Here is a 15,000-nt window from a genome sequence, read left to right as displayed (position 1 = left end):
GCGATTTTAAGTGAGCAAGTTTGAAGTTCTGAAACGCTGCTATATCCAAATATATCCAGCTGGTTTTTTACTATGTTATGTAAAAGCTATCGTTCTTAAACATATGTAAAATTTAGAGTGGAGTACTCCTAAAAGAAGCAGCGGAACACGGCTTGCTCACGAAAAGCAAGACATACCTGCATTCGACACTGTCTTACTTCACTCAAATTCAAGCAGCTTCCGACGAAAATACTTGAGTGACATTCCAATAGACAAAATAGTATTGAGTTTTGGGTCAAAAATATCAAAAAGGCCTTTAAATAATACACTACTGGTGGCCCAAAAATAAAAAAAAGGAAACTTGAATTCCGGTTCGGTGAGAGGATATTTTTGGCAGCCATTAATTGCACCGGAAGCGCGGAAGGAGCGCTCGTGCCAGTCCTTTTCCGCATCATACATTGGACAAAGAGCGGACTGCCCGTTTCGCCGCCCTATGTATAAGCGCCCTGCCTTCGGCGAGCGCGCAGCTCCGCTATGAATGTAATATGCAAATTTCTTTTTTTCTGAAGCATCTTAGCGGGCCGAAATCCTTGAATCCTTGAATCTGACAGGCTAATCCCGCGCTCGTAGCCGGTCCAGCTTTTTACGATACGGACCAAGGTCCGAGATCTGTTCCGTGCTGAAACTGTCGTGGCTAATTGAAAATGTTTTTACTACGGCGCGACGAAACATTGGATTTCACCTCTTAAAATGCAAGTTTTCGCTTACTAACCGTTGCAAAGAGAAGGAAAAACATCAGCAATGGAATGAAAGGCCTAGTTATTCTTCAAAAAGGCGAGTATTCACATGATTTTGCTGACAACACTTTGCTGGTTCGCTGTTTTCGAGTTGCATGGTGGTTTTCTTGCCTGTTGAGCGCCGTCGAACTTAAAGCAACTTTTTGAACTCGGTTTTTCGGTTGAAATCCGTTATTTTCTTTGAAGTTCTATTTTTTTAATCTCGTTTTATATTGCTTCATTTAAGAACATACGGATTCCTAGCGAAAATAGGCGAATAAACACACCGCAACGCCTTGGTCTTTCCCGTTGTTGTTTTTCGCGAACTGTTTTAACCTGCCGTTTAACTAAAACGACTGAGTGCAGAGAAGTCCTTTGAGCTCAGGTTTTCGGTTGACATCCGTTATTTTCTTTGGAGTTCTATTTTATAATCTCGTTCTATTTTACTTTATCAAAGAAAATATGGATTCGTCGCTGAAGTAGTCAAACAAATCGCAACGCTGTAAACTAATGCACATGTCAACAAGTTTTTCTTGTATAGTTTTTCTAAGTTTTGCACTGATTTCTGAAGGACTTGACAGAGAGCAAAGATGAATCCTTGAAATAATATGATATGAAGGCAGAGATAGACGTTTGTGTAATTTTCACTAAATTAATTCCTCCTGTTTTAAGAACTTTTGTTTAATTTTCAACAACACAAAGCGTTCTAATACGTAGAAATTTATTCGCCTGTTTGTACGAATGTTTCAAACATCATTGTTTAGCTCATTTCTCTGTGCTTGCCATGAAATATAACTGTTTGTTTTTTTTTATATATTTATTGCACCAAGAGATATTTGAAGTTCTGTTTTATCATTAATCTATCATTTTTCTTTGAGCTTTGCGATTGGAGCACTTTTTTCAGTTATAAGTTAATTTCAACTGTGACAGTGCAACTTGATTTTCAGACAAAAAAAAGCAGAAAAAAATAAATAGTTTATTCACCGGCCTACGTCGGTCCGTATAGGGAAAAACTGTGGCCTCGGCCTTGAGTACGTCCCTCGGCCTGCGGCCTCGGGCCGTACTCAAGACCTCGGGCACAGTTTTTCCCTATACGGACCTCCCAGCCGGTAAATAACATATATATATTCCAACAAACCAATTACATGTAACTCGAATATTCAGAATATTTTGATATACCCAGGATGAAAGTCAATTACCAATGTTTTTGTTTAGTCATTTGTTTCCTTGCTTTTGCGAGTAGTATGAAGGTAATATGAAAATGTACTCCAACAAACCAATTAATTGGAGTATTTAGGGAGGCGTTTTATTTTTTTACTGAACGTTAACGTGTGATTCTAAGTTTGTATAATGAAGGCAGTTAATCTAGTTTAAAATAATTATCAGAAAGCAAGAATTACGCACATCTTTAATGTTTTCTTTTTACTAGAAGATTGTGCGGACTAATGTAATGCGATGCTGGTTTCAGCAAATTTCTCTTTGAGCGATCAGCTATAAAAATGCCTTTCGGTTCACATAAATGTACAGTAATCCCGATATCCGAAAACCCAAATAGCACTTCACTAGCCCGTGGGGCTGGTAGAAGTTAGAAGCATTAGCCCGATCGCAAAATCAACCGTACACCTTGGCTATCAGCCTGCCTTGTTAACCATAGCGGAGTGAATATATTGCACCAGCCCATCAGGTTGTGAGGGGTTCGGATGCGATTAAACTTATTTTTGTTAAGTCAATGTATATTTTACAACATCAGAGACTTGTGTATAAAGTCACTCTGGGAAAAGAATACCTTCAGAAGAGATATGGGGGTTGCGGCTACCGGTTAATGAGATTATGTTACAATTGAAGCCGAGTTTTCTCGGCCATGTTGGTGCCAAAACAACAGAGAAAAAGTGGCTCATGTTTTGCTTAATAATAGAGTCAAATTCGCAAAAGGCTTTTTCGCTATTGTTCTTTTGTTCTTTCCGCCAACACGGCGGCCGTGATAATTACAGTTGGTAATGAATTCTGGGAATTGAACAGTTTTTCTTTTCTTCTAAAACACAACCGAAATATCCGGACTCTCGAAGCTACGAATATTAGCTCACATGTCACGGCTCCTAACCACTAAACTACCGAGTCGCCGTTTGCTTAGACAACATTTATTTAATTTATTTGTCAAACAAGACCGGGCTGTCAATCGACCTTTAGTGATTAACGGGTGCGCTAGCAGAGTGCGGAACAAAGGAGACACCTCTTTCGTAAGATGGCTTTCAACACAAGTTTTGCATAGTAATGAGGTTAAGACGTATGTGTGATCGCTCCGCACTCTTTCTCCTTTGGTTCGTTCTCTGCTGCACCAACCACCCTTTTTTAAATGGGAGACGGTACAGAAGCTATAAATCTACAAACTGGCCTGGAAAATGCGACTTATGGCTGAATCGTCGACCTATTAGAAGGGATTTTTCCTATCTACCACTGTACCTTCGGTTGACTTATAAAGTTGCTGGAATCCTATTTCACAGTAGATGTCATTACCCAAACAAAGACGCGGCTGGACGCACACTGGTTATGCAATCACAGATTCTTTTCTGCACAGAAATTTACCAAAGCGGCGTAGGATGAAAAGACACAAAAGACCATGTTTCTATTATCCTAACAGCTCTGTCGCATTCAATATGGAATTAATTGGTGATCTGACGTTCAAGCTCAACCCGGGGCCTTCTATGAACAGAACAATACCGGTCATTGTCTCATCACAAGCCAAACGCAGCCATGCATCACGGCCCACTGCTGTGTCATATAATGCCACTCCCGGTTTTAAAAGTTGCTGTCTCAGGGGACTGAATCGGCAAAATCTTATCAATTTAAGATGCTCAAACCAAAACTGCAAAATGGCTTTATACCCATTGAATTTTGCTTGCTGAACACCCGATCGATCAATAAGAAGGAGCTTGCAATTAAAGATTATGCAGTTGAAAATAACGTAGATATATTTGCAGTGACTGAGACATGGCTACGCGATAATCAAAACTATGAAAACTAAAATTTTTCCATCGCCGAAGTTTGCCCCACTGGATACTGCTTCTACCATGTTCCACGGAAAAACTCACGAGGAGGATTAGTTGGTCTCTTAGTATAAGAAACACATAAAAGTTACGAGACAAACCCAAGGAAAATTTAGCTCTTTTGAATACTTGGATGTCGTTACGACATGCTCCACTGGATCTACAAGAATTGTTATCATTTACAGACCACCTCCATGGAAGGCAAATCAACTAAATAATGCTCTATTCTTCGACGAATTCGGCACCCTCACAGAGCAGTTAGTTGTTTCCCCTGGAAACCTGCTAATAGTGGGGGACTTCAACTATCACATGGATGACACTAAAAATTTGGATACTGTCAAATTTAACAAGGTCCTAGAATCGTTCAGTCTAGTCCAGCATGTTAATGGAAACAACTCCACTTAGCGTTGTCACGTTAATTGATGACGGCCGTCTTGCCAAACCAAAGTTCGTTGCGCATGTGTTGATCAATAAACTTCATTACAGCCCATTACAGCCCACAAAAGTCCACGTTCTGCGCACGCGCTGACAATAGTTTAATTTAAGAAAGGGCGCGGTTTGTGAGGAAACGAAGACGTTAAAAATGTGCATATTTAACGAGCAAAAACCTCACCGGTTTAAGTGCTGATAACACAGACCATGCTCTTTAGCACACTTGTCGAGAGCTGAACTTATTGATTCATTTAAGATTTATGAACTGTTCCGTAGCCGTCTTTTCAGTAGCCTGTTTGAGTTCGGAGTTTTGTCCGAACGTGCGTGACGATATTGTTATTCCTCATTTTGCTATTGTTCTATTATAGATGATGTAATGTTCAGTTAGTGTGCTATGAACTCTGGGAACAAAGAACACGTGCAAAGAGAGAACAACAAACGAGAAGGACTTATGAGTTGTAATTTTCCTGTGATGTGAAAGACGAATAAAGCGAAGTTTAGAGAAGAGTCGAATTAGTACTTTATCGTTTTTTGGGAATATAAACAACACTTGCGTTAATTTCACACGTCGCAGTAAGGCAGGAAGATTGTCCAGTAGTTTTGTGGTACAGCATCCGAACTCACAGGTTTGGCTCCCGATAGAAGCAGTCGGAATTTTTCCCGAGTATGCTCGGATCAACATAAAGATCAAACGTATATTAGATGTATATGTTACTAATAAAAGTAAATAAATGAAGAGAAATAAATGTATTTATCATGAGTTATGTGGCCCATTGTCTGGGGAGTTGCACGATATTTTGTTAAAACGTTTTATTAGTGGAGGGCTGGTATGTATTCTGCATTTCATTCTTGCATTTCATTAAATACCCAATGATGAATGACTGTCCGTTCTTCATGTATATAGATATTTTCAAACATTTGTATACGCGCTTAGTTCAGATTAGTTTGTAGGCTTTCATACCATTAGTTGTTTGCTTTTCTTGTTATATTTTTTTCTTGTAAAGACATAATAAATAGGGTCGCACACGGCTCGTGTTGACACACCCCATCTACGGTTTGTTATTACACAGTAAATGTTTCATCTTTGTTTGAGCGGGGTAGCAAATTAGCACATAGTGCAAGCTTCCCGCTGGCGAAGTCATCCGCAAGTAATCCGCGTTTTGTTTTCTTTTTGTTTTTTTCTTTTTCTGTTAAATGAGTGGACGCTAGTCACGACCCAACACTTACTTTACTTTATACAGTAAATGTTTTTCATATTACACAGTAAGTGTTTTATCTTTGTTTGAGTGGGATAGCGCATTAGCACATAGTGCAAGCTACCCGCTAGCGAAATTATCCGCAAGTAATCCGCGTTTTGGTTTCTTTTTATTTATTTACTTATTTTTTATGTGTTAAAGGAGTGAACGCTAGTCACGACCCAACACTTTCGTTTAACAGCATCGCTCGAGAATTCGCAAAAGGAGGGGCATTTTCCTGCAATGTCCTGGAGGTGGTCATCCATGAAGTTTCCTTTTCCTGCACTCCTTTATGCTTTTGTTTGCATAGTGGTACTCTTGGTTTATATTCATTTTTCAACTTTACCTGGACGCTTTAATGGAAATGTGAAACACAACGATGAAACAACGTCTAGCGACGCACAAAGTGATGGCAAAGAGACCCGCTCAAAGGCATCTGTTCTAACGGACTATACGCATTACACGAAGCTGCTTCCAGTACTGGACTTCAGACATTTGGGAAACAAGCGAACGAAAGTACTGTTGTTGATCATTATTAGCACAGCTCCTGCACGATTTCCGAGAAGGCAGGCAGTAAGGGAAACATGGTGGAAACACTGTCGGAAAAACATGCAGGTATGGAAACAGAACTTTGATACGGTGGTAGTCAAGTCTATTGGGTCTATATTTTCCAAGTCACAGGTTGACACTCAGGGTCTCAATGTGCAATGTACTGTCTTTGAGGGACGAAGACTGTTGCGTTTCCCACCAAATACGACGATTGGGAGATTCAAAATGCTGTATTTTCGAAAGGAAAGACGTCACGGAACTGGAAACTAGGTCATCTTCAACTTCCTTTAGATAAAAATTCAGAAGGCCTTGCGACTTTGATTTAGGAATTTGATGACGTCACTGGGAAAACCATCTATTGTTTCCTTTCTTCTCTCGAGTGGGGTCCAGAAGGAAGGTCCATTTTCGGTCCAGTTAGGGGGTTCATGTTTTGTACCATCCCTCCACAAGACTTATTAAAATCTCCCTTCTTTTCTACGCACGAACCGTCGTTAAATTACCGCAAGCATATTCGACCACTGATCTCCCTTCCCCTCGGTAGCATTTCTACCGTTTTGGTAAACTAGTTTAGGTTGTTTTGGGGTAAGGGCTCTCTCAACTTAAGAGGTAAACTCAAGGACTCGTTTTGTGACAGCTATCGCTAGCTTTTCTTGCATTTTTGTGGTATTGCATTAAGAAGGATAAGGTAACACTTCGTGGCATTTAATTTGTTATTCTAAGGTTTACGATTACACTTTAACCAATTTCTTTTTTAATATCCTCATTATCATGTGGATGTGCAGTTAAACCCCATTATTTTGTACTCGGGTATTTCGAATTCCCCGCAATTTCGAACAAATGTTCATTTACTTTGGTCATAGTTAATCGAGGGACTGGTTATGAAACCTTAGAACCTTCAAAAGCGAGAACAGTGTTGTTGCAATCAATGTTGAATTGACCGTGACCCTGCAAAATCGCTTGTTTTCTCTTCGCCCAGGTTTACAAGTTAGTTGCACATAATTTAATCGAAGGAATTGATTGGTTATCTTCTCGAAAAAAGGTGTGTTTTGTGCAGGGTCAAGGCCAAAAATACGGACAAAAACATCAAACAAAGGAACTTGTCGAGTTTCATAACCATCTCCATGCATTAAGTATGCTTTAGTTTAGCCCCGTTAAACTGTTAAAAAGGGTGTTTGACAAACTTTAGATGCTGCCAGAACACATTGTGACAATTGTCTGAATTGCACAATCCGCCAGTCTCGGAAATAAACCACAGTTATTTAAAAAGTGTTATGCAATATTTATATTTCTGGCCTCATTTGTTCAAACGATGTAAAGCGCTATCCTCCGGATCAAGTTTTAGCGGAAGCAATTGCGCTATCTGATGGATAGTGATTCATCTGGTGGATAGCGTTATCCACCTTTTGAACAACTGGGGCTTAGTGGGAAAGAATGTAGATAAAGAATTCCCCTTTATTCTTTTAGATTTGCAGATAAAGTTACTATCTTTGTTCTAATTAAAATAATGAAATCTTATGAGATTTTTGAAAAATTCTTATACCTCCATCATGTTATAGAAATGGCGGCAGTGCGGCCAAGTGGTAATTAGTTGCTTGCCTTGAGATTCGGAGATCTCGGGTTCGAGATCCGTCTTGACCACTAGTTGAATGTGGTCCAGATTGTACCGGGTTCTCTTCTCGGCTGCACTTGTATATAGACTTAACTGATTAGAGTGTAATGTGAAGTGCTAAGTTTCTATCATGTTGCTAAGTTTCTATCATGCTGCACGCAAAAAACCATTTCTGTAATCCGGAGAACCGCACAGATCTTGTAAGCGCCGTGTTTTTCTGAACTTGCTTTCCTTTGGCTTTCTACTTCTACCTTTCCTTGTAATCTCATGTACGTGCTTCGTTTTTCCCTTCAGTGAATCGTCAAGTGAAATAAAGTGTGCTCAGAGTCGTTAACATTTCATTCAAAGATGTGATGACTCTCATGCTGTCCGGTACTGGCGCGCGTAGAACAAAAGTGCTTTCTAGCGACAGTAAATTTTGCGATGGGCACATCGCTGTTGGATGCTAAGCCAAAGGTTCCTGCCAAGTTCAAGGGTGCACCCGAAAGCAACACACACTGCTTCATCCTCTGGACTGAGGACAGCTTTTGAATTAGGGAGAGGCTGCCCCGTTACCCGAGAGTCAAGTTGACAGTTCCCCACTGGTTCCTGGTGGACAAAGCCACAGTACCTGTGGTAATGAAGGGAAAATGTGCTTGAGAATTGTTCCAGTCAAAGCCATGATTCTGGGAAGACCGTGAAGACCTTCGCCCTTCTAGACAATGGCTCTGGCCTTGCGTTTGTGCGATAATGATCTGGTAATGGAGCTTGGAGCGAGAGGAGATTTGAAAACCTTCTATTTAACCACTCAAGAAAAAGAAGATAGACCTAAGGTTAGCCAAGAAATTAATCTAACCGTTAAAGTGCTAGATGGCGCTGAAATGATTAAAATCGCAACACTGTGGACCGTTGACAAATGAAACGGCTCCTGCGAGACAGCAACCCTTTTGAAAGGACAAAGCAGATACCAGATGATGAGCTTAAGTTGAGGGAAGGCCACTGTGGTAACTACCCGCACCATCCGTAGGTGTCCTGACAAGATCCCTCGAAAATCCAGTTGCATTGGCGGCAGATGTAGAAATTTTTCACCAAATCAGAGTACGACCCGCTGGCCGAGATGCCTTCAGATTTTTATGGTGGCCGAACAGTGACGTACACCAAATTCCAGGTACATCTCTTTGACACCACATCCTCCCCAGTTGTTCAGAACAGCAGAAGACAACTAGGACTAATTTCCAGAAGAAATTATTAAGACTGTTAAAATTAACGCGGATGACTGTCTCAAATCGATTAAATCATCAGAACTACCTGTTGGTCTTGTTAATGATCGTTGCTATCTTCTTGCTAAGTGCAGTTTTAGGCTTACCAAGTGGCAGTGCAACAGACCAGAAGTCCATCAGTCCATCCCTGAAAACGAGAGAGCTCAATCCTTTTTGAACCTCGATTTGGTGAAAGACGCTCTGCCAATTCAGCGAGCGTTGGGACTTAAGTGGGATATGGAAAGTGACAAGTTTATATTGGACGAGGCTCTCAAGGCCAAGCCCACAACTCAGATAGGCATACTCTCCCTCGTAAGTTCCGGAGGAGGCAGTGCGGTCCAGTGGTTAGGGCGCTTGCCTTGAGATCCGGAGATCCCGGGTTCAAGACCTGCTCTGACTGCTCCTTGAATTTGTTGCTGGTAGTCCCTGGTTCAACTTCCTAGCTGCACTTGTAAATAGCCAACTGGTTTGCCTCCGGCCAGTCGGGATTCTTAACAGTTGTAGTTGTTGTGTTCTGTTGTTTCGTTGATTGTGTTTCATTGGCCCTGAAAAGCCCCTATGGGGAGCTGTCAAAGAAGTATGTATTGTATTGTATTGTACATGGTCCGCTTGGATTCCTGCCGCCAGTTGCCCTGCCTGCAAAGAAACTGCTTCAAGATCTATGTAGAGAGAAACTTGGATGAGATGACCCAATTGGCGACGTCGAGAGAGAAAGATGGGGAAATTTGAAGGAAAAGTTCCGCAGTCTTTCCAGAATTACAGTAAACAGATGCCTTAAACCGATGAACTTTGAAGAACTGAAATATTCTGAGCTGCATAACTTCGCCGACACTTCTCAGATTGCTTATGGAGCAGTTTCCTACCTCAGAATGGTGGATACAAAGGATAGCATATATTGCCCGTTTCTCGTGGGAAAAACTCGCCTAGCCCACATAGAGTCCATGACTGTTGCCAGATTGGAATTTTTGGCCGCAATACTTGCCGTACAGTTAAACAAATCCCTCCAGGAAGAATGTGTTGTCGCGGCAACACGATCGATATTTTGCAGGGATTCCATTTGTGTTCTCCAGAATATACGAAACACGTCAGAGAGGTTTCACACATTTGTTTCCAACAGGCTGGCCATCATTCACGAGAATTCCACATCCCGCCAGTGGAGACACTTTCGTTCCTAGATGAACCCAGGAAATAATGCGAGTAAAGGTCTCTCAATTGATGAAATGAATGTTAACAGCAGATGGTTTAATGGCCCTCAGTTCTTAACTCAGAGAGAGAAATCTTGGCCTCTCGATCCTACTCTTCGTTAGCAAGAATTAACGAATGAAAATCCAGAAGGTAAACATGACCCGCAACATTGCTGTTTGGCGTTAACAAACCAAGAATATTTTGATATCTTATGGAGGTTATCCCAGCAGTTTTCCTCATGGGAAAAAAAAAAAAATACGGAAGTCTAAAGACGGTCCTCTGTGATTCAAATCGTAGCTCGTTATAAGATGCCTGAGGAGTCGTGCCATTCCTTCAGCAACAACCACAAGTACGTTGTTTGTTCAAGAAGTGACAACTGCAGAAAAGGTGATATTTAAGCACATGCAAAGAAATTCCTTCTCAAACGTTGTAAAGACCTTGCAGCGATTAGATCAGTCACAATCCCTACGCCAAATGACCTCTGAACTGGAGAGTTTGAAAACACCAAAATCTGTACATAAAATTCACCCATTATTAGTGATGAAATTATCCGAGTTGAAAGAAAATAAGGAAATGCACCAGTTGAGTACATCACCAAGCATCCAGTAATGATGCCTTACCGCCATCACGTTACAAAATTAATCATTCTTCAGCATCACCAACGAGCTGGTCATCTTGGGCAAGAATACGTCCTAGCCAGTCTACGCCAACTATACTGGATTATGAAGGGACTTTCAGCAGTACGTCCGCAGAATCATCGGCGATTGCTTCATTTCCAAGAAACTTGGAACTGCCAAAGGCAAACAGTTAATGGCTCACTTACCTACCAAAGAGAGAGTGCTACCAGGGCACCCGCTTTTTACACAAGTTGGTGTAGACTACTTTGGCCCGCTTATTTCCGCCAAGGGCGTTCAAACAAGAAGCGCTACGGATGCCTGTTTACATGCTTAGTGATAAGAGCAGCTTACATTGAAATTGCCAACTCCCTTGTTAGAGATGACCTCATCAATTCTCTGCGCCGGTTTACAAATCCCAGGGGTCTATAGTGATAACGGCACTAATTTCAAAGCTGGACAAAGATCCGCGAAACCCTAACGAGCTGGAATCTAAGATCGATTCGCGAATTCCTCCGACAGAAAAACAGCATTTGGAAATTCAATCCACTAACTTCACAGATGGGCGGTGTTTGGGAACGCATAATCAGATCAGCCTTGCTAAGCCAACAAATCGTGTCTGATGAATCCCTCAGAACCCTGATGACCGAAGTTCAAGGAATTCTCAACAGCAGGCCACTGACTGCGGAGATCTAACCCTAATTTGCCACTGGGTGCCTTCTCAAAGGAAGATATGTACAAGAGACGTCGCTGGCGCCAAGTCCAGTAATTCTCCGATATATTTTGGAAACGATAGTAAAAGGAATATTTGCTAACTCCGCAGAAAGTAGTAAGTGGCTAAAGCGGAGGTCTGGTATTGATCGTGGACGAAAATTTTCATCGCGGAAAATGGCCCCTTCTTTTTAGGAGAAAAGACGGATTTCCCGGGTCAGTAAGAGTTCGCACAAGCCTAACGACGCTGATACGGCCTGTCACTAAACTTTGCTTCCTAGAGAGCGACAAGGAATTTTCAAAATAAAAAAGATGTCAACTTTCACACACTTATACTTTTTTAAATCTGAAAACTCGAGACAAACCTTCGGTACTCCTCTATTTCGAATTTGCGCTCCTGGCAGAATTCGATCAGTCAGAAATGAACACCTGCATTAAGTTAGTTCATTGGGCCGGGCCACTGTGTAGCCACGAATTCCCGTATTTTTCCGTGTAATTAGTGTTCGTTTGTTTTCTCCTTTCTTGTTTTGCCCTACAAAGTTTTCCTAGTAAATAATTAAATTAATCCTTCTTTGTTTTTTTGTCTACCTTTATACCAGTAACTGGTTAACACCTTTGTGAGGCTCATATTGTTCACTGTGTTTTTTCGCTGTGGTTGTTTACAGATCTTTTAAGTGCCGTGTTTTTTCTGAATTCGCTTTCCCTTGGTTCTCTACTTCTATTTTCCTTCTAATCTCATTTATCCGCTTCGTTTTTTTTTTTTGGGATCACCAAGTAACATAAAGTACCAGATAAAATTGGAGTTGTTAACACCTGCCATGTTCGGTAAAAATCAGCGTCGTGGTTGCATGGTAAAAACTGACCGTTGCCGGGTACGCCGGTCTTCCAGCATCTTAACCTCCCCACCACCGCTGTTGTTGCTGACATTTCTATTTTTTTCTCTATCAGGTTAAATGTTTCTTCGTTACCGACGGCTTTATTCCGGACAATGCAAAGCGCGATCTTCTTTTACAAGAAAGAAATCAGTACAAGGATATAGAACTACAGCCGTTGCTGGGTTGGGAGTTCGGACTGCGCTTTCTCTACCAAATTAAATGGGCTTACGCCAAGTTTGACTTTCAATACCTTCTTAGACTAGACGATGATTACTTCCTTTGTCTAAAGAGACTTCTTGCTGAACTGCCAATGCGACCAAAAGAAAATCTCATCTGGGGACTTTTTCATTGCCAAGCAGGCATAACATGGATAGATGAATCATTCATGATATTCACGCCGGATATCATTTCTAAATTCTTGTCACAAAATGAAAGTACAATGCTATGTCATCCGCACGCCGATCAGCAGATTGGCTTATGGTTAAATGGCATTCCAACAAAACAATTTATCCACGACTCAAGGTTGTATCACCATCCGCCAGCCTCATTTAATCCAAAGTTTAACAAGGTGACAGACGTTTGTGATTCGTATTTAGGGATACACGGGACTTACGAAGAGAAGATGCGATATTTTGGGTCAAACGCGAACGATGGCAGGAAAGAGGAGAGCCCGTTTTCTGATTTCGCATCTCACTGTGGAACTACAAAGTTTGATTATCGTGCCCTTGGAGAGCAATGGAGATATGAACCTAAACTTTGCAAAGACAATCCCAGATGGAACGAAGGAAAACCCATGCACGTTGGCCGAGAAAATCGTTTAGCTTGATCGATTGTGGTAACTAATTTTTGCGTGCAACTGCCATCTCGTCTAAAAAGGATGTAGGATGTTCGTGTCAGCACTGTGTTTCTTTGGTAGAGGTTTTAGTTGAGTTTTGCCAATTAGTTTAATCTAATAAATGCAACAGGAGTTTTTTTATTTAACAAGATGCACCGGGAAGTTTACTCGTGTTCAAAGGATTTTATGTTCACATTATTTTAGTAATTAATTTCTTGCTATAATCATATATCTTGCTCAAAATCTCCGAATTCAAGAATTTACATTTCAGACTGTAAACGGATGCTTTACAAGTTTCAAAGATGGTATTTAAAATTGTTTCGCACTTTTTTCTAACAATAATGGAAGAAGTTGTGTTACCGAGTCACACGATAACCTATATTGCCTGCAGCGGAAACACAAAGAATTCGATTCCAGTCATGCACACAACAGGCCATTTCCGAGTTCACGTCTGCCTCCTCTTCAAAGAGAGTCTTACATATGGATTTCCTCATGGGAAGTACTGACGTACGGTGAAGGGGTGAATAGGTTCACGGATCAGCGGATTTGGCTAAAAAAAACTACTCCGATTTCAGATTTTGAGAACAAATTTTGAAAATTGGCGGATTTTGAACGCTCAGCGGATCGCGGATTTCTTCAATGTCTCAGCGTGGATTATGGATTTTCTTTGTTTTGAAGTGCGGATCGCGGAAATGAACTTGGCAGTCTGTTTCAACTTTTTTCTGTCTGACCTTAGAACTAGACTAGATTACAGCCGTTATCAGTAACACGTGTTAAAGGAGTAAAAATTGCGTGTTCAATTGTGTCCTTCTTTAATTAGTTAACGATGCGTCTAAGTACTTTTGTCGTGTAATTAAAATTAATTGTGCGTAACAAATGCTTCTGTGCGTAACGAATGGTGCTGCAAGGCACAAAGCTTTTTAGAGTGAAGCGTGTTTGTTATTTCAAGTAGTGTGAAGTTATTGATGATTCAGGAAAGACTTGATCTTGTGTTGAGGTTAAGAGACAGAGGTGACCTCTTCAACAAAGAGAGCCACACCGTTGCCAGGCATAATGCACGTGCTGGAAAACACAACTAAGTGTATACACAAAGGCGTTTCAACGTATCTCACTGAAACTTTCGTGCGTGTGCTGGCCTAGTAAACAATTTAATTCATACCTGGACAAAATAGGATATATTGCTTATTCGGGATTAATCCATCTAGGTTAATTAACTAGAGAAGCTAGAAGAACTCTGTTGACAAGTGCTTCTAGTACGTGTTGTCGTGCAACTGCTGTACTCCTGGTCTTTAGTGTATATTAGTAATAAAAGCTGTAACGCTAAACTAAGGTTAGGTCGAATGTTCTTGTACTGTTTAAGAAACAACCCTGTAGTTCCATCATTGTTGTTGTAGAAATTCCGATGTCGTACTAATCTCTTAATCCCGCGTTGACGTTATTAGTTCAGGGCTCGGCTTAGCCAGGTACATTAATTAATATTGTTAATCCCTTGTTTATTTCGGTTGGTTTAGTCTTTGTTACTTTAAGTTTATTAGTTGAGAAGTCACGTCCCGTCCAGAAGGTTTAGGGTAGTGATCCTGGTCAGGCAACCACTGCGATTGCCCTAGCGGCACTGCAATTTTTAAGTCATCAGCATGGATCATGTTTCGTGCAGCCGTAGGTAAACCTTCGAAGTTCATATTAATCACGACTTTTGTAGTTGACGTTATCACGTTCTAAGCCTCTAATCCTTTGACCAATCACAATGCGTTGCCTGGACCAGGAGCGAATCCAGTAAGCGAATCTCTCGATCTAAGGTGCTCTTTTGAACAACTACTTGTAGAGAACGTATTCCTAGGAACTGTTGTAAGAACTGAAGAGAAGATTAAAAGCAAGTCAAGTTAATTGCTGTTTGAGCTTCTGCGTTCGACCGCAGAAG

The 15,000-nt window shown here is 41.0% G+C and overlaps 1 protein-coding gene across 1 annotated transcript in view; it reads left to right on the top strand.

Annotated features, from left to right (window-relative positions):
• Positions 1-14,966, top strand: part of LOC138025030 (uncharacterized) — a 22,810-nt gene extending 7,844 nt beyond the window's left edge. The window contains exons 2-3 of the mRNA XM_068872263.1: positions 5,629-6,081; positions 12,321-14,966. Of these exons, the coding sequence (XP_068728364.1) occupies positions 5,710-6,081; positions 12,321-13,073 (1,125 nt within the window). The 5' untranslated portion in view covers positions 5,629-5,709 and the 3' untranslated portion in view covers positions 13,074-14,966. The remainder of the gene's footprint in view (positions 1-5,628; positions 6,082-12,320) is intronic.
• Positions 14,967-15,000: the final 34 nt, after the last annotated feature.

This window comes from Montipora capricornis, chromosome 11, assembly GCF_036669925.1.
Source record: "Montipora capricornis isolate CH-2021 chromosome 11, ASM3666992v2, whole genome shotgun sequence".
Classification (NCBI taxonomy): Eukaryota; Metazoa; Cnidaria; class Anthozoa; order Scleractinia; family Acroporidae; genus Montipora; species Montipora capricornis.
This window is presented reverse-complemented; position numbering and strand designations above follow the sequence as displayed.